Source organism: Camelus bactrianus, chromosome X, assembly GCF_048773025.1.
Source record: "Camelus bactrianus isolate YW-2024 breed Bactrian camel chromosome X, ASM4877302v1, whole genome shotgun sequence".
Classification (NCBI taxonomy): Eukaryota; Metazoa; Chordata; class Mammalia; order Artiodactyla; family Camelidae; genus Camelus; species Camelus bactrianus.
Window position 1 is genome coordinate 84130524 of NC_133575.1, and position 20587 is coordinate 84151110.

At 42.1% G+C, this 20587-nt stretch overlaps 1 protein-coding gene across 6 annotated transcripts in view; it reads right to left on the reverse strand.

Moving 5' to 3' along the window:
- Nucleotides 1–18431, reverse strand: part of MID2 (midline 2) — an 85725-nt gene extending 67294 nt beyond the window's left edge. Inside the window, exons 1-2 of one of the 6 annotated variants that reach the window (XM_010946111.3) lie at nucleotides 18074–18428; nucleotides 5234–5949 (exon numbers count right to left, since the gene is read on the reverse strand). In XM_010946111.3, the coding sequence (XP_010944413.2) occupies nucleotides 5234–5893 (660 nt within the window). In that variant the 5' untranslated portion in view covers nucleotides 5894–5949; nucleotides 18074–18428. Of the gene's footprint in view, nucleotides 1–5233; nucleotides 5950–17449; nucleotides 17919–18073 lie in introns of those variants that run through there. The other 5 variants (XM_010946112.3, XM_074358810.1, XM_074358809.1 and 2 more) reach the window with 5 other exon arrangements.
- Between the last annotated feature and the right edge of the window lie 2156 nt (nucleotides 18432–20587).

Genomic DNA, 20587 nt, shown 5'->3' on the forward strand with positions numbered 1-20587 from the left:
AAGATATGAGCACAGATATTTGGAGTATCCACTTGCTAAACTTGCTCTCAAACCTAAGAAACAATACAAATCATCTCCAACACAGGGCCCTGTTAATACCATGTGAGAATGGAGCCAGGAAATCAGTTGGAGGGGAAAAAGGGAGTTCAAATGAGTTAGCCCATAGTTCAAGTAGAAATGGAATAAAACACATTTTTACCACCCCCTACACATACAAAACATGTACAGAATTATATATAGTATAAGTAATGGGAAGCATGCCTCATTAAGAGACCACAGAAACCAGATTTACAAGCAAGAATGATTTTACGATTGGAAGCTGAAGGCAGATTTACCTAGAAAACCTCATGATAGATATTACTCCCATCCTTCTACACACATGTCCACCACCATACCCGAGACAGTGCCAATCTAGACACAAGTGCTTTGCTCTTATTATATTTAGCTACTGTGATTCAGTACTTAAGTGAGTGAAAATAAGAAAAAACTTTTTCTGTTCCCTGGTGTACGGTAACCCACACTGGCCTCCACTGAAGATCTGCCTCATCATGAGGCTCATCTATTCAGGAGATCCCTAGTCTCAGGATAGGTTCCACTGAAGCCCTTAAACCTCCCTAGGGTGGCCACAGAAAGCTTGCTTTCCACTCATGGCTCCCCTGTCCCCAAGTTATCCACACATAAGCCCACAGAAGATTAACACAGACACCCTCTCCCCTCACACACAGTGACACACATTTATAGATACACAGATTACACTCTCAGTCACTCACTCTTGCAAAAATACACACACTCGTATATAGTGACGCATACATATGCATGCAAATATAGCCCGCTGTCAACCCACAGAGACCCCATGAAGATATTTCTCCTTCTTTCTCTTATATTCATACTGGTTCAGAAACAGGCAAATGTCCATTGGTAGATATTGAGAGGGTATCTGTTTTGGCAGACAGAAGTGGGTGTCAAGTGGGTGAGTAGACAAACAACAGGGAGAAGGTGGTGGCTGAGTGAGAACGGGTGGGTAGATGACAGAGTGACTGAGTAGGAAGAAGGACAAGTAACCAAGCATGATAAGATTCTAGAATATCATATTTTCCAACCTTTTAACTCTCGCTGTGGTTTTCCTTTGAACATTTTCCAAGTCTCATATCTCCCTTCTCTTTGTCTGGCAATCTTTAGCTCTCTGTTTCAGTCTCTCTTCCTCTGTGTGTGTGTGTGTGTGTGTGAGTGTGCGTGTATTTTACTTTCTCATAACAAAAAGCTTACTCTAGTGCCAGGTAATATTTTAAAACAACAAGATCCCTGATAGGTAAATGTAACTGCATGTAAGAATTATTTGTAGTAATGAATTTGTGGAAATGTAATGAGAAAAAGAAAATGTACTTGTTTATTCTTTTCAGGAAATTCCTCTATTCCCCTTGGTTTTCATCAGCTATATTTTTGGCAGGCTGTGGGCATGGAAATGTGAAGACATCACTCTCAAAGAGAATTATAGTAATCACATCTGATTTATACACATGTCACCATAGGGTTAGGCAGCTGGAAAATCCAGTAATCAAAATGGGTAGGCACCTAAAATTAAGGATATGCCATACTTTTGATAACTCTGGTTTTCAACATTAGCAGTAGCTAATGATTTTTTCCCAGACTTCTAAAGTATTCATAATGGCAAGACAGGTTTATATCTTATAAGCTGAGAACCAAAACAAGCTATAGATGCTAATATACATCCTGCAAATCTATTATAAAAATTTAATTCATTTGGATTTCTCAAGCATATACTAGGTACGCTAGACTCTAAGGAAGATATTGAAGAAATGAAAGATACCGTGCCTGGCCTCAAAGAATTTATGGTATAGTTGGGGTGTGTTGGATTGGCCTTGTGGGATTTCAGTTGAGTACTAAAGAATAGATAGGAGTCCCAAGCAGGCCAAGAGAAGAGTATGAGTAAAAGTTAAGAGTCAGAAAAGAGAGTGGTATGTTTAGCAGACAGGAGGCCGTCCAGGACAGATGAAGGCAACATGTTTGAGAGTGGCAAGAGGAAAAGACAGATGGACAAGCATGAGAACCAAGTTGTACAAGACTTAGAATATCAAGTTGAGATCTGTCACCAATAGAGTCCCCTAAATTTGACCCCTTTTATAAAGCCAACATTTATTAATACAATAATATCAATCTTTTCTAAGGGGAAGAACTCATGCAACAATGAAAATTCCAAAATGTGAAGCACTTTTATAAAAATGCAACACATATCATAAACACATTGGGAGTAATAAGTGAAAAGAGAGGTAATAGAGAAAATAATTACTCTGATACGCCTCGCAACTATAATAACTGTCATGAACACAATTATTCTTTCAAATTGAAAAATTAATTGAACCACTAGTAGATTTCTGAAGGATGTTGAGGTAGACTGGACAATTAACTACGGATAATAAACTATATACTAAGTACCCCAAACCCTCTAATCCATTTTGACTACATGTTAAGAAGACAGGCTGGCTTCTGGTTATTCTGACCTTTCATCTACAATGTAATGATCTGTTTATTCTTTATAAAACAAATAAATATTAGAGACCACTAATCCTAATCAGGGAGGTTAGTACAAAAAGGGTACTTATAAATGCCAACAATGAATCTCCAGAACAAAAAAGTACAAATAAACACTGCATCAGTCACTGGCCAGAAAGTCAGACCCCTTCCCCTTCTCCTGTAGGACTCCCGTATACTCAAGGCCATCTCCCCCATAGCTTCTGACAGCTGGCTTTCTCCTTTCTCCTTGGGGAAGAATCAGGCAGATTAACAGGATAATCCTAAATGCTTTTCTAAATTAAAATTAACTCAAAGAAGTGAGTATATGTGACACTAAATGTCAGACTTCCTCTATGCTTAATGTGGAGAACTAATATCCTTTTACACTTGGCATCAAACGAAAGTGACCTCCACCCCCCACCCACCCCCCACATAAAAGCAGCACCTCCCTCTCCCTCCCCAAAGTCCAAGATGTTCCAGACAACATAACAAACCACGCGGTTGGGAATGATTCATATGTTTCCACTCTCTGTCCAAAAATGAGCAAAAAAGTTTCCACTTAATTTATAATTTGAATTTTCTGCACATTTCCTAAAAACTTAAAGGGGAACGATTCGAAATTTGGCCTTTTCTTTCTCCAAAAATTACTGATTAGTTACAGAGTAAAGCGTCTTTTTTGGTAAAATACTTTTGTGCTCCATCCATCCCTGGAGACAAGGAGTATAGCTGCATGATGCCAAATATCTAATCAATCATCCAATGCTTTCATGTTTTCGGATGTTTTCAAAAAGGTGGTGTTCTGTAGATACAGGTTTATTCTATCCAGTCTTTTGTTATCTCAACAGTACATATGGATACAGATTTTTCTGTTTGGAATATTTCTCAAGGCCAATGCCTTATTATAGTTCCAACACCTGCAAATATTTGGCAGAGATTGTTCTATCCTCTCCATATCCCCCACTCTTCCTGCCCCCCTGCCCCCATCTCTTGCCATTAAAAAGCTGTAAGTTTATACAATATGTCTTTTCCTTGATGCTGTTAATCGTTTATCTGTGACCTATGCAATGTGCAGTTGCTGGAGCATAAATTTAACTTTCAAATCACATTTCATGGGGGACGACTTAGGTCCAAAACAAATTGGCAGCAGGCTACAGTAGAAAGCGTACTTTACTTAACACTAGAAGCTGAGTTCCAGTTCCCATTCTGACTTTGACCAAACACTTAACCTATCAAAGCCTCCATTTATACCACTTTAAAGTATAGGACTTCAACTAGACCAAGTCCAAGGCCTGCCATCTCATGATTCTAAGAATTGAAGGCAATGAGATTATTCTTCTCTGCACTCTTGATATGAATGAGAATATCTCCCTGAGTGAAATCAACAGAGAAACACTGAACTTTGTATAAATTTATAAATATTAAATATAGATAATAATCAAAAAAGGCACAAACCAATGTCAGTATGATGCTCAATATTGCTTTCAATAAATTACAGACAGGAAAATGTATACTATTCTGAGTATTACTACCCTCATCAACATCATAATTTTTACATAAGTTATAATGATTTTTCCATAGCACAGCAAAAGGAAAATCTCCACTCCCTTATTGCCCTCCTTTCACCCTGTCTGGGTCTTCCTTCCAGCTTGGCTTATATATCCAGGCCCTATATTGGGGTGGCAATCTTATTTTTCAAATATTTTATTTCTCTGGAATTTCTGTGAAGTAGCTCCCTTCTTAAGAGAAATTAAACCTCATAGCAGGCAGGCAATGGGAATAAAACAATTTGCTAGGTCTGACATTTGTTAATATCAACATGAGGTAGTAGTGCTTTAAAAAATAAGCACTTAGACTAGCACATAAATATTATATGGCACAACTTCAGAAAACTCTGTCCTCTGAAGAGGAACTTCCAAGATAGGAACTGCAAAAAAGCACTTCAGTCTGTAACCCACAAAAACGAACGCTGGCACAAAATCTGATGCTGGATTAAATATTTATTGCCTTCAGTTTAAATTTTTAGTTCAGGCATTTGATTATCCCTCCTGACTTCATGGTACACTGAAGTCGCTTTTTTGTCTGTCTCTTTTGTTTTGCTCTTTAAGGCAGGCTTAGACTTAGCCCCATGTTAAGAGCTTGGTGGCAATTTGTACTGGCCGGTGCCAAAACTTTGTTTCTTTAGCGTACTGAGTGTGTGAACACATGCACTGCGGTCCTCCACAAAAAACCCTGGCCTACGCAGATACACTCAGATACCTCCACCCACACCTACATGGACAAACCCAACCTTCCCATTGCTATCCACATACATATGCAAATCAGCACATATGCTAATTGCAGTACACCTACACAGGTACTCTTACTTAAAAGAAGAGGTGGAAAGATCATGGCAAAGATATGTAGTGTGCAATATGTCACTGTCAGAGGAGAGAGGGTGCTGTTTCCCTGGACGGACTACTGGTGTGGCAGGCTATGGGTTAACTCCCCCAGAACTGGCTGTAGGTGATTGAATGCAGGCAGGTTTGTGCAACAGATGAAACAGGTTCCGGGGAGAGCTTGCAGGTGAGGAAGCTGTTCCTCACAAGAGCAACTTAGAGTTAACTCACTTGTCATACAGGAAAAGTGACCCATGTTTTAGAGAACTTGATAACTGTGAATAAAGAGACAAAGTTGTGTAAGGAGTATGTCCCAGATCCCTTACCTTGAGTTTCTCAAACCGATCATTCAGGGATGCGACCTGGTGGTCTCGGTGACGCCCCACCAGTTTGCATAAGGCACAAATCAATTGGTCATCAGATACACAATACATGTTCACTTTCTCATTCTCATGGTCCAGGCAGGTGATCCCTCGAAGATGTGTGTCTGGCACTGGTTCCACCAGGCGGTGGCTGGTGAAAGGTTTCTTGTTGGGGTGTGTGGCCCGCAGGCAACGGTCACAGTAGGAGACCTCGCAGGTGATGCACGTTTTCACTGCATCCCTTGGCGGGTCTTGCTCACAGAATTGGCAAGCAATTCGCTCACTAGACATGGCGCTGCTGGGCCTGTAAGTCCTCTCCCGGCGGCTCTCACTTGGGGAATTGGGTCCACTGACAGAAGCCTTCTGGAAGCGGTCGATAATATTCTGCAGAGTCACATTCCTCTTGAGGCCGTCCAGGCCCCGGTGGTTCAGTGAGATAACATACCTGCACGTCGGACACTGGAAAGCGGTAATGGGTTCAATGGATTCACCAGAGCTGCAGCTCGAGACCAAGATGCGATGGGCACAACTGAAGCAGAGGCTGTGAGCACAAGGGAGCAGAAGGGGATCTTCAAACAACTCTAGGCAGATTGGACAGGTCAATTCAGACTCCAGTGTTTCCATCTTTAGTGAAAATAATCCTGCTGAGACATTAAGAACCGCAGAGGCTGGGCTTTCACCTGCAAGGAACACAAAGCAAGAGTCATTAAGCATTTCCAAAGGAAACGTGGATGTAGCGTAATTACACACTAACCAATGAGGCTTTACATGCTGGATTCCCCAGGGATGCTGGAGCACAGGAAGGAGATTTGGGAATTAATCAGAAAGCCATTCTCTCCCTTCAAACCTGGTTTTGGCAAATGCCTGAGTTTATTTTCCTGCACTAATAAATAGAACCCAGTGGCCACCTCTGAATCCCGGTTTACTGATTGATATGCCAATTCCAGCTCACCACATTGGCATGGCTCACTCTCTCACATACCCTCTCCACTGACATCTCTTGTCCTGGACTATGATGAGCCTGAGGCCCTGCCAAATTCTCAGTTTCCATTCTCCAATATTGTTCTCTATTTTGCTTCCAGGTAAAATATAGAGGCTGCGCCTATTTCACATCTAGTGGATGGGAAAACAAGGTCATATTTCAAACTAACTCTCTAGTTCTTGAAATGATCCCATTCTAAGAGCCTGTGCAAAAAAGAAGAGAGAACTTTAGAAAAATGTAGCTCTTGGTGCAGGATAAAAAGTTCTTCAGATGTGTGAACTTGAATTACTTCTTAACACCACACATGGAAATTTCTGTTCATACCATTTCTAGTAAACTGAGTTATTAGAGACAAATGGGAAAATATTAAAATATAAAAATTATAAAACACATTTTATTGGTTTAAGGTATAAATTCTATTTATAGGAAAGAGAAAGGCATCTTTTGCTTTGGAATAATTTTTGTTCATCATCTCAGTGTCACTGGAGACTCTCATTAGGGCTTGAAAGTTTGATTCTGCCATTTGTAATTATTCAGATTTGTCATCTGTCAGAGGTATCTGCATAGCTCTCTTGTAGGATACTTAAATACTGAGTACAATTATACCTTATGCATAAATAAAATAGATGTAGCCCTAAAAGCTGTTTTTAAATCAAACCTTTTAAGTGCACCAAACTAACTAGCTATTTAATGGAAATCTATAGGAAATGGGGCTGTAAAAGTGAAGAATCTTTTTTGTAAAACAGTCACTCTCAATTGGTTTGGTAAGTTTAGGTGTTTGTATAACCACTTTTTAAAAGTGAGATGTGTGGTATTATTATTTTACAATTTACAAGTGCTTGAAAATTGTTGGCTAGTATTTTGTAGCTTATAACATCTATCAGCATTCACCTATAGAAATGAAAAAGTAAAACAAAATGTACATATACCATAGAATCTTAGAATTGGAAGAGACTTTAGAGAGGACAGATTCCAACTTCCACTCAAGGCAGGAATATTGCCTTTGATAGCTCCACTGCTCAAATTCAGCATGTCCATAAATGAACTTGCTATGCTCCCCTGCCCTCCAAAAACAAAACACCCATTCCTCTTCCAGTTTTCCATATCTGTTGAATATCACCATCCAAGCCTAGAAACCTAGGAGTTCTCTCATTTACATGTTTATCACTTCAACCACTTGGTGGCTTCCAGAACATTCTGTTTTATTTCATTTACAAATCTGTGTCTCCAGCTAACTCCCCCTGCTCCTTGAGGGCATCAACTATTTCATGTTTTTATTCATAGCACGGTGCCTTACACATACTAGGTATTCAAAAATTGTTAAATGAAGGAGACCTTAAAGTAGAGGAAGTTAAAAAAAGGGACCTAGCATTTACTGAACACCTCCTGTATTGTGAGTACTATGTTAAGAATACAATATTTCACTAAATTCTATCAGGAAGTCTGTACGGGAGGTACTAATACTATATGCATATTATGGTTAAGAAGTTGGGGCTCAGCGTTAAGTAAATGAACCAGGAACATACATACCCAGAGCACTGGGTCAGCCTAATGCTAATGCCTGTGCTCTTTCCCCTACACCTTTATTTCAATCATCTCACCTTCTTCACTTGACAGATATCTTGACTATTTACAAGAGGGTTTCTAGACAGCATGTTTCCGCTTCTATTTTTGTCTCTCTGTGTGTCTCTGAGTTTCTCTGAATCTGCCTCTCACTCCTAGTCCCTTTCAGAATCATATCTCTTTCTTCTAGGCCCATCTCGACCTCACTCTGCATTTCTATTACTGTCTCTTCCAGAACTGCACGTCTGCATTCCTCAGTGTCTGTGCTGGAAGCTACCTGAAAGAATCGAGTCAGGCCTCCCACCAAAATGACAGTAGGTCAGGAGCATTGCTGATAGACCTGTCTCTGTACTGAAACCTTTACAAAAACAATCAGACTACCACAATGCTTCTAAATCTTAGGACTTCACTGTATCAATTCTTCTGTACAGAGGAAAAGCTCTTCGAATTTTCCTGCAACCCTAAAAGTGCTTCTTAAGTGTGACACTTGAACCTCACTACAAAATTAAGCTTAGGACAACAGGCTATGGGTCAGGATTGCCTTGGATAAGGTCAAAATAGGATTTCTAACCAGAGATTTCTGAACCTTCTCGAAATGTTTAAAGACTGTTATGTGTATATCATATTTGCATTTTCATGGAGAGAGCGTTGTCCACAGCATTCAAAACGTTCTCAAAAGAGCCCTCAACAGAAAAAAAAGCCAAACATCAGTGCTCTAAAATAACTACCTTAACTGCGTTCAGCTCTATAAAGAATAATAGAAGATGGTTACAGTCTGTTGCTTCTGGTAAGTAAACTTCTTCTATTATACTGTTTCTATTCTGTTTTATTTTATCATCATACAATAACTGCTTTAGCCAATTTGGGGGAACTGGATATTTTTTCAACTTCTTCAAACATCTGTTCATCTCATCTCTCATTTATGAGGCCACCTTGTTCTGGTCACACCTAATATTTCAGCGTCCTTTCAACCTATCTCCCATTTTCCCTACCTCCTGGATTACCCAAGCACATTTCCCCTTAAAATTTATTGGGCATTTGCCATGTACCAAGCAGTAAATAATACTCTTTACATACATTATTTAATTTTCACAACAATCGTCTAAAAGATAGGTACTATTATTATAACAAAAAAGGTAACTTGTCCAGGGTCACACTTCTTTGCAAGTGGCAAAGTTAAGATTCAAACCCAGAATAAAACTGAGAGTCCAGAAATAAAATCATATATTTATAGCCAATTGACTTTTCTTTTAAATTGTTTTAAATGGAGGTACTGGGGATTGCACCCAGGACCTTGCGCATGCTACGCATGCAGCTCTACCACTGAGCTATACCCACCCTCTATGTAAATTGACTTTTGATAAGGGTTCCAAAGCCATTCAATGGGGAAAGAATAATCTTTTCAAGAAATGGTTCTGGGACAACCGGATGCCCACATGCAAAAGAATGAATTTAAAACTCTACCTCACCCTGTGCATAAAAATTTACTCAAAATGAATCAACGATCTAAATGTAAATGCAGAAATTCTTGGAAGGAAATATAAGTGTGAACTTAGATTAAGCAAGGGTTTCTTAGATGACACCAAATGCGCAAGTAATTGAAGAAAAAATAAACTGGACTTCATCAAAATTTAAAACTTCTGTGCTACAGATGACACCACCAAGAAAGTGAAAAGACAACTCACAGAATGGGAAAAAATGTTTGCAGATCATATATGTCATACATGTCTAGCATCTAGAAATATGCAGAACTCTTACAACTCAACCATAAAAAAAACAAGAAAAATTTTTAAAAAGGGCAAAGGATCTGAATAGACATTTCTCCAAAGAAGATATACAAATGATCAGTAAGCATATGAAAATGTACTCAACATCATTAGCCATTAGGGAAATACAAATCAAGACCAAACTGGGATACGACTTTACACGCACTAGGATGCCTGCAATATTACTTGACACACACTAGGATGGACATAATTTTAAAAAGACAGCAAATGTCATCCAGGATATGGAGAAACTGGGACCCTCATATGTTAATGTTGTGAATGGAAAGTGATGCAGTTGCTTTGGGAAATAGTTCGGTGGTTCCTCAAAATGTTAAATATAGAGTTACCATATGATCCAGAAGAACTGAAGATATACTCACTCAATAACTTGTACATAAATGTTCACAGCAGCATTATTCACAATAATCAAATGTTGGAAACAATCCAAATGCCTATCAACTGATGAACAGATAAACAAATGTCCTATGTCCCTACCATGGAATATAATTCATCAAGAAAAAAGAATGAAGTACTGATACATGCTACAACATGGATGATCTTTGAAAACATTATGCTAAATGAAAGAAGCCAGTCACAAAAGGCCACAAATTGTATGATTCCCTTTATATGAAATGCCCAGAAAAGGCAAACTCATAAGAACAGAAAATAGATTAGTGTTTGTCAAGAGAGGGGGGTTGGTGGACGGAATGGAGAATGACTACTAATGGGTACCGGTTTCTTTCGGGGATGATGTTTAGGAATTAGATAGCAGTGATAACTGCACAGCTTTGTGAATATACTAAAAACCTAAAAGGGTGACTATCAAGGGTGAATTTTATCTCACTTTTTAAAAAGGGTCAAATCCAGGTCTGACTCCAGAGTGTGAACAGTTAACCACTATTCTGTACTGTGTAATTATGTAGTATTTCTAAAGTCTATTGAATTGCTAACTCCTTTCAATTGTTTTTCTAGGTTAGCAATTCCCTGTCTAGGTTTTGTAATACCCTGGGATATCTCTAATGGTCAATGGGTGTCAGAAAATGATCAGCTCCCAATTTTCATTCATTTAACAATTATCAGTTCCCAATTTTTATTCATTTAACAATTATAAGACTCCTAAAAAATAATTGACTCCTATATCACAAAATACTCGTGGGAAGCACAGGAGGAAGTAGTATGACAAAAAAAATGAAACAATGGCAATGCTGCAACTTCAGAAAGTATGTGAATCACTAATCTGTGCAGAATTATAGAATTTATTAATACTAAAGACAGGATGTAAACCTGATAGGGTGCAACTAAATGACAGGTAATCATGAAGTTTTTGCCAGAAAACACAATGGTTTGTCATAAAATTGCATTTATGAAACATCTGGGAGGGCAGACCAATTGCCATGTTAAGAAATAAATGTCCACATCCACATGCACTGATTGTTCCCTTCCCATGTCATTTAGTTACTGCCACGTAGTCCAATAAGGATGTTTATGTATTTGCCCTTGTTCTATGATAAAATTGTTTCTGTATAGCTGACTGTCACCCTGCACCCCACTTCAGGTTGAGACCCCCGAGAAAAAAGCTGATGAGAATAAACTATAAGAAGGTATCACAAGGCTGTGTGAGTAGATGGAAATACAAAGGAGGAGTTTCAATGCAGGCGATTAAGATAAAAATAATACACTCTACACTTACAAAATGAAAGATTGATTTCAGCATTGCCCTCCAAATCCAGCATTCAGTTAACTCTGATCAGAGACAGAAGCTGTGATCTACACTTGGCAGAATTCTATTATTTCGAATGTTATCTGAACATAATTAAATGCCCAGTTATTTCAACAGTTTATATGCCATCTAGTTTTCATCTTCCAGGTCTGTGGAGCATGGCTCTGGGCTCTTACTATCTCCCTGAGGAGCCACTGTCTCCCTTTCTTCACAGAAAAACCATGAGTTTAAATCCCAGCCTGACCTCTGGGCTGTAGAATGAGGATTGAGCTGGGTTGTAGGATTTACATTCTTCAGGATATTAACATTAATGTCCCATGAGCTCCTCCTTAAAACACTTGAAACTGTCTCTCTGCCTCAGAGGATGAGCAAATGAGTCCTGCTTTAGTCTGATGTTCCCTTAACTGTAAATTGTCATTCAGGTTGGACTAGGATCACCAGACAATCTCTTTTAAGATATGTTCCAGCTTTGACATCCTATTATTACAGAACTCTTGCTATCTGTTACCACCTAGGAAAGACACCTTGGATTATTGAAAACCAGCTTCTCAAAACACAAATCTTATTTATTAGTGTGACTAGAAAGGCTGACAAGTGATGGGCATCATCATGAAAGGAACTGGATATAAATAAAATGCATTATTTTCCCTTGGCTAAGCCAAGGTTCTGAAGGACAGTGGCTGGTTTTGCCTGCTGTATCTCAAGAAAGATATAATGGGTGTTCCAGAGGACAACCAAAGGGGAGGGGACTCTCATGGGTGTATAAACTAGTGAGAACACCTTTCGGAAGAAAAGGAAAACAACCAAATCCTAGAACACCATTAGTAGGAAAGGACCCCTAGAAGTTCAAAAAAGATCATTTGGGAACATGAAAGGCTACCAATGCATAAGATAAAAGATAAAGACGGAAAATAGAAAGCTAGAAAAAAAGAGGCCAGGTTATCAGTAAGCATAATTAATAATAACCATCACCTTACATTTGTGTATCAATTTTATACTTTTTAAGTGCCTTCAAAGCCATTATCTCATTTGATCCTCATAGTAGAGCCTGGTTGTAGTCCCAGCTCTAAACTCAATTAGCTGAGTGATCCTAGATAAGACATTTAAATTATTTGGGCCACAGCTTCCTCGTCTGCTAAATAAAAAAATACCCACCCTATTTATCTCACAGGCTCTTGTGAGCATCAGATGAGGATAAAATAAAGTTATTAACTTGCTTTACAAATACAGATATTCTCAACATACATTCACAGATAACAGATACAGAACAAGTTATTAAGGAAATAGCACATGTTTGGAAATTCACTCCAAATGCATGGTTGACATAATGGAGGACAATTATACCCCCCCACAAGTTTTCTGAAGGGCCATGCATCTGATTGTGGTATTTATTGTGCTCATACATCTCCCCTGTTAGACTGGAGTCCCCCTCAAGGGAAGAGTTGTCTCTTTTTTTTCTTAAGCTTTTATCAAGTACAGGGAGAGCTCAGGACTGGTGGTTGATTACCGACCGACAGCACCAGAGCCAGTTCCTGTCTAATAGTTATTAAAGCTTACTTAATATTTTATAGTACGTGGGTTTAATGATCTTTTCTTTATAATAATTAGCTCCTAAATCTAATCATTGGCTAATTTATACCATATGGTCATCATAAACATTTAAACAAATAACACAACAGCAGAACGAAAAGTCCTAGATCTGCTACAAACACAGAAGATTAATCTAAGTAACCAAGAAACAGATTTGCCAAGGTAACACATGATAATTGTCAGAAATCGTAAGTACAATTCATAACACCTTTATCTTAATGCCGATTACACTGGCAGTTTCCAGGCTGGGGAACAAATGGAGAACAAACTTAATTTACCTGTTGCTACCAGCATTAACTTCCCATCTATTCTAGGACTGCTTTTCCCAATCTCTGTTGCCCAATGAAATATTTGTAAATGTTTAAATGTTCAGTGACACACCTGGATGGGCAGTCACCTCTACTTCTACAGAACACAATTGGCAACATATGTATGTGGGGCATGCTGTTGAATGTTAGGCTGAGAGGACCCCAAGTCTGGGTCAGAAACAAGGGACAGAGAACAGAAGCCTATTTGAAATCAAGCCTCTACTCCCCTGGGAACCACATGGATCCTAGCAACACTGAACAAAGGACTATAGACAAAGCAATGGAGGATTCTGGATGGTAAACCATTTTTCTATCTCTGGGCTGTATACATTCAAACACATCACTGACCTGCATTAGCACTGGCTACCATGCCCATACATTATACCCCTAACTGGGCAAATTGTAAATACTGGGATTTTCTGTTTCAGGAGGATTTTCAGTTATATAATAAATTTGTTATCAGATATTTTGGCCTCTGTAAGAGGAGGATCCAGAGACTGGGGATGCTGTTCATCAACTAGAGGAGTCTGACCTGCAGGAAAGAGGCTGAGACAAAGCCCAAGGTCAGGCAGTCAGATCTCTGCAGGGAGAAAAGAACCCAAGTAAGACAAGTCTTACTAAGGATACTTCACTAACCCATTTAGGCTGAACCAACACCCTTATTGTATATTCAGGTGAACCCCACGCAGAAAGGGGAGTAGTGGGATGTTGGCACATTACTCAGAATCCCTCCACCACCCATACTTTAACCATCTAGTAGTCTTAGCAGCTTATAGGATTTCTAAGGGCAATGCAGGAGCTGGGAGATCGACTATTGAAAAGAATATGTCTGTGGTCAGGGAGAAGGGAAAGATGGAAAAAGAGAAACAGTAGAAAGAGCCACAAACCTCCAGTGCCCACAGAAGACTCAGCAGAGTTTTAATGCATGAAAATGGAGAGCAAAACATATATTGATCCTTCGAAGAGGGGGGAAATGAAAAGGGGACAAGCAGCCTGAACAGGGGGATAATTGGAGTTGGAATTTCCTGTCTCGACACCACTCATCTGGTCTTCTCACTTGTTAGTAGGATCCCACACACTGGTTGAGAAACACTTTTCTAGTCTCTTCTCTACACTGATTAGTGATGAACACAGTATTTGTTGAGAGAGCTGAAATACAGACATTAGCACACCACCACCTCAGCACCCAAATTTCACACATCAAAAAGTGAACAATTGTGAGTGTTCCTGAACTGTCATACAACCAGTATCAACATGTTATGTGTCCTATTTTGATGATGCAATGCTCTAAGTCAAGACACACAGCCTAAGTAAAGAGGTGCTTCACAAACACAGTGCCTCATCTTCCCCTTTGTGCAGAAAAGGAGAAAAACTTAAGGGACACCCCATGGCTTCTACCAGCAGCCAGGGAGTTACCAAGATCCCTAAAGATTGAATGACAGACACATACAAGGCCAACCTGGTACCTCTGAGAACAGCCATTTGATACCCATTCTGTGCCTCTGCCCTGCCTTCATCTCCTTTCTAGGACTCTCTGTCCCTGTTGGGAAAGAGAGAACCTGAGTGCTAAGGAACAGAGTGAAGGGAGGACATTCTCACTTCTTCACCAAGCCAATGAGGTTTGCTGAGTGGCAAAGACATACTCCTTTTGCAGTCTCCCTCTTAACTGTCATGGTGTCAGCAGATTTTATGGGCAGAGGGAGGAGGGAATGGACAGGCTCACTACCCAGGGCAATTTTTGGATGCAATTATGAGACTCCACTGGCACTGCTTTAGGATCTGCAAGTTGGAGCAAGTTGCCCTGCACTTAGAGGAGGGATTAACTAAACCGATTTCACCTAAATCAGTTTGCACTGTTCAGATGATATGTTCATGAAGCAACCAAGTCATTCTGATTTGCAGCAGTACTTTCTGGGGATGGCCTTGCAAGGTACAACATGCTAGATGAGGAGTCTAGTAGTCATGAAAGTAAATGGGAGGGAAACAATCACTCCTTCAGGTCTTAAGCCTCTACCCCTGCCCAGCACAGCCCTGGCCAGTCCTAATACTGGAGCTTCGAGTAAGGAGGTAGACCTTAAACAAGCAGGAGGCATAAATACGAGGCCGAGAATGGGGCCTGAGCCCAGGCAGCAGAGGACTCTGCACACTGTAGGTACTTTTAATGAATATTGTTGACTTCACCACTGCTAGATGCTAATCATGCTCAGGTAGCCGTGCCTAAAATTATTAATGTCACTTTTCAGTAGAAATTAACTAACTGCCCCCATATGGGCTAACAATGGGTGAGATTATGTTTTCTAATGAGTGACTCAGATTGTTAGGTTGAAGTACATTAGAAATGGTCCAAGCCTTAGCCAAAAATAATCACCATTACTCTGTATGCCTAGTTTTATGTATGTTTTCATTCAGTTGTATGTGCACTAGGGAAAAAAAAAAGAAACAGACTTAGGACAAAGTAGGGTAATAGATTTGGTTCCCAAGGGGGTTAATAATGGCAAGTTAAGGTTTTCAGTAAACTAGGGTTCCTACGTACACCCAGTCAATCTATTATCCCAATAAAAAGTGAATGAAGTACTTTCTTTGAAACGTATAATGCTGAGGGCTTACAGAACCCTTTCATCTTCAAAGGACCAAGCCAAGACTCACAATAGCCAGTACACAATATGCTGCCTTTTACACAAGCGTATCGGCCATGAAAGAAAGGTCACAGGAATGTTCTAAGGCCATAAAGCCAATGCAACATCAGATTTAGGATGAACTCTCTCATCTTCTTGGCTCCTAGACTTGTATTTCAACCACATAAATCAAGTTGTGATGAAAAGTCAGGAGAAATCTAATTCACATTATATATCTGTATTAAGTTAATTGATTGCGCAGGAATATATAAAAAATAGCAAAGACTCTTTCCCCCTCAGGGCAGTGATGAGTAGAGAGGGGTGAAAAGGGGGAAGTAAGGGTTAGGAGTAACCAGCTGGGGTAGAGGAGAAGTAGGGGAGGGAACCTCCCTATTCAGCATTCCCCTTCTATTGGAACGCTGCCAGATAACTGATTGGCGTACTGGAAGGGAATAGAATGAGGTTAAAGGCAGCCCTTATGGCCCAACTTGAGAATCATAAGAATCAACCCACACACAGTACTTGTCTATTTGCATAGCTTCTAATATACCCCTTTATAAGAGCTCCGCCAAACAACCATCACCATCCACCCTTACCACAGTCAGAAATCCTCAAAAAAGAAAATTGGTTAAGAAGCCAGAGGCTGCATGGCTGGGAGGCTGGGAGTATACAGGTTGATGGGGAGGAGTCTAGGGGACGGGTGGGTTCTGGTGGGAGATTTGAGTGGGCTGGTAGGTGTGTGACGACGACGTACGAAGACGGCAAGTGAGCGGGAAGGCGGGTAGGGGCGTATGGAAGAGAGAAAGTGAAGAACCCAACGACCCCAGGATCCCAATTTCCTGTTCTGAGAAGAAACGCCTCCAAGAAATGCGCTGCACACGAAGCGCTAAGTAACCTAAACCTGATCATCACCAAAAAGGTTTCTGTAAATCTACTCCGCCGTTATTTACTTAATTCTTACGAGCCAGTAATGGAAAAACCCCACCTCTCCCGGGTCCAGTCGCAGGCTGTCCTTTAGACCTAATAAGTTTTCCCTCTCCCTTACTGAGCTGGTTTCACAGCTAGGCCAGAAATAAGGAACCACCCAGACGGAGACTCGAGGATCGCTCCCCCCGCAGCAAAGGGATTAAGTTTCGCCGGGCCTCCCCGCGGGCAGGGTGTCCGCAGCATCTCCGGCCGCCGCAGCAGCCACCGCCGGGCGGCCGAGGGGCGCCGCCCGGGACGAGGAGGCTGCCTGCCGCGGGAGCGTGGGAAGGCGGCGGTGCCCTTTCCCAGACTCGCGCCCCGGAGCCGGGAGAGCCGCTCGGGGGGCCCCCGCCGGGCCCCGCCAGGTTGCGCGGGAGGCCTCGGGCCGCCCCGGCCCCGCACCCTGGAGTGCAAACTCCGTCCCGGGAGGGCAGCGACGGGCGCCCGGGCCCCACTGGCGCAAAGGGGAACCAGGGCCGGGCCGGGGCCCCCGCGGCGGCCGCCGCCGCCACCTCGAGCCTCGCGGACCCCGTTACCCCGCCCCGCCGAGCCCCGGAGCAGCCCTCGGCCGGGCCCCGGCCGCACCTGAGACGCGGCCCGAGCCGGGGCCGAGCCCTGCGTGGGCGGTGGCGCTCGGCCCCCGGGGCCGCGGCGAGGGGGCGCGTTTTACCCAGAGCATTCCCGGCTGCCGGCCCTGTCCTCAGCGCGCCCGAGGGCGCTGGGTGCTCGCCTGCCTCCGCCGAGACCTGGCTCCGGCTCCGGCGCGAGCTCCCCGGCCGCCGCTGCTGCCGCCGCCGTTGCCGCCGCCGCTCTAGGCCGCCGCCCGCCTTCGTCGCCGCCGCCGCGCAGCAGCCGGGATCCGCCCGCCCGCGCGCCCCGCCGGGGACGGCACGGCGGCCGCCACGCTACCGCGGCTGGGTCTCCCGAGCCAAAACTTAAGAGTTTTTGCTCCTTAGTCCAGAGGCAGCACCATGACACCACAGTAGCACCACACTGTCATTTCCGCCGCCGCAGAGGGGAGGGAAAAAAAAGGCAATCCCGACGAAAAGGAGGATGGGGTGGGGGCGACCCGGGCTGGGGCTGCCGCCCCGAGGGAGCGCTGGGAAGGGCCCAGCGGCGGGGGCGCTCAGCCACCTTCCCGGGCTCACCTTCCGCCACCCCCGCCGCTCCCAGCTCCCCCGGCCCCTCCTCTGGAGGCGCGTTTACATGTTTTCTCCCCTGGCAGGAGTGACCGGAGAAACCTGAGCGAGCAAAGGCAGCGGGTGGGTGGGGTTCGGGTTACTACTATACCTACCAGCTGATTCCAGCAGCCTTTTCTCCAGCGCCCTGTCATCTTGAAGGAAGACACACGGAGAGGGGCCCGAGCGGGTGTGTGTGTCTGTGTGTGTGTGTGTGTGTGTGTGTGTGTGAGAGAGAGAGAGAGAGAGAAAGAGAGAGAGAGAGAGAGGGAGGGAGAGAGAGAGAGAGCAGAATGTGTGTGAAATGCAGAAGAAAGGCTACGGCCAAACTCTTCTTCCACCCGCCAAGCCCCTGGTGCCACAAACCCCCAGGTTAGAACAACGAAAAGGCCGTTGCAACCGATAATGAGTAGAGTGCCTTGGTCCGCCGCACAGGTCCTCGGTTGAAGCTGCTCTATGCAAAGTTAACTACAGAGTAAAACAAAAATAGTGGAGGAGACAGAAAAGGGCAGACAATTGAAGGAAACCCAACCCCTCTTTCTTTTTACAAAGGGAGAATGGCTGTGTTTTATTGGCTTTGGGCAGAAGTTGTGGGGATGGATTAAAGCCACCAAAATTTAAAAACAAAACCAAAAATAAAAGAGAGAGAGAGAGAAGGGTTTCATTTACACTTGCAAATCATTGATGGGCAAAACAAGAGGCTCGTTAATAAGAGGACAATGGGACAGATGCCAGCTATACAGGTATTCAAGGTCCCTAATAAGCTAATTGGTCCATCTGGAACCCAGAAGCGTTCATTGGTCTGGAGTCAGCCCGTGGGCTAACCTGTCATTGGCTCAGAGACCACCGCCCCACTAGCAAGGAGTCTGGGAGAGGGGAGGAGGAGGAGGAGAACCCTGAGGAGATTCTGTACCTAACATGGGGAGATGAAAGGAAGAAAAAGGGGAGATGAAGGGGAAAGAAGTGAGAAAATGGGAGGAAGCACCCCTCTCTCACGTTGACCTCTTATTACCTTGCATGGGAATGAGTCCAGAAAAATTAAGGTAATTCTGGGTGTATCCCATCAGAGAACCAATAGTAATTAGCCAACACCCCTGTTAAACAATGTGCTAGAGAGCACTGAGGTGGAAAGGAAGGCAAAAATCACAACCAAACTATCCTGATGAAAGTCTAGTCCTAAGAGAAGTAAAAGTTAATGAGTCACACCAAAAGCACAGGCAAAAATAAAGCAAAAATAGACAAGTGGGACTACATCAAACTTAAAAACTTCTGTGCAGCTGACGAATCAACAGTGAAAAGGCGAGAATGGAGAGAATATATTTGAAAACCATATATCTGATAAGGGGTTAATATGTAAAGAACTCCTACAACCCAATAACAAAACAACACGATTAAAAAAATGGGCAAAGGACTTGAATAGACATTTCTCCAAAAAAGATATACAAATGGCCAACGAGCATGTGAAAAGATGCTCAACACCAGTAATCATCTGGAAAATGCAAATCAAAACCATAATAAGATATCATCTCACACCTGTTAAGATGACCATTATTAAAAAAAAAAAGCAAAAACAGAAAATAGTAAGTGTTGGTGAAGATGTGGAGAAATTGGAACTCTTGTACACTGTTGGTGGGAATGTAAAACGGTGCAACTGCTGTGGAAAGAGTTTCTCACAAAATTAAAAATAGAGCTCCGATATGATTCAGCAATCCCAGTTCTGGAAATGTATCTGAAAGAATTGAAAGCACACTCTCAAAGAGATATTTGCATGCTCTATGTTCATTGCAGCATTATTCACCATAGACAGGAGGTGGAAGCAACCTAAATATCCATGGAGAGATGAATGGATAAAGAAAATGTGGCATATACCTTCAGCCTTAAAAAAGAGGGAAATCCTGACATGTGCTCCGACAAGGCTGAAACTTGAAGATAAAATGCTAAGTGAAATAAGTCAGTCACAGAAGGACAAATACTGCATGATTCCACTTATAGGAGGTATCTAAAGTAGTCAAACTCATAGAAACAGAAAGTAGAATGGTGCTTGCCAGGGGCTTGTGGGAGAGGAAGGGAAATGTTCTGTGGATGTAGTTTCAGTTATGCAGGACTGGGGTGAGAGGTTCTAGGGAATCTGTTGCACAACAATATTCATGTGGTTGACAGTATTGTACTGTATACTTAGAAAGTGTTGGGAGGGTGAATTTTATGTTATTTTTTTTGCCACAGTGACAGATTAATTTTTTTTAAAAGTTGAGTCAGACAGAAGTAAATTGATCCTGGCATAACAGAAGAGTCTATATATAAGGATTATGTAAATGCATTATATATATTTATAGATCATAGATATTGTTAAATGAACAGAGCAAGCTGTGTATGGTTTGCTATACTGTGTAATAAAAGGAGGAGGGTGTATGTCTGTCCATGTATGCGTGTGTGTGCGTAGACTCTTCAGTAAAGATACCTAAGAAACTGATTACTCTGGTTCCCTGGGAGTCAAGCGTAGGAGGGAGGAGTATTTAACATTGTATATGCCCTTTTGTGTTGTTTAAAGTTTTTATAATGTCTGTGTTTTACCTTTTCAAAAACAATTTTACAAGAATAAGGAGCATAGAGACAGAAAATAAAACAGAGAT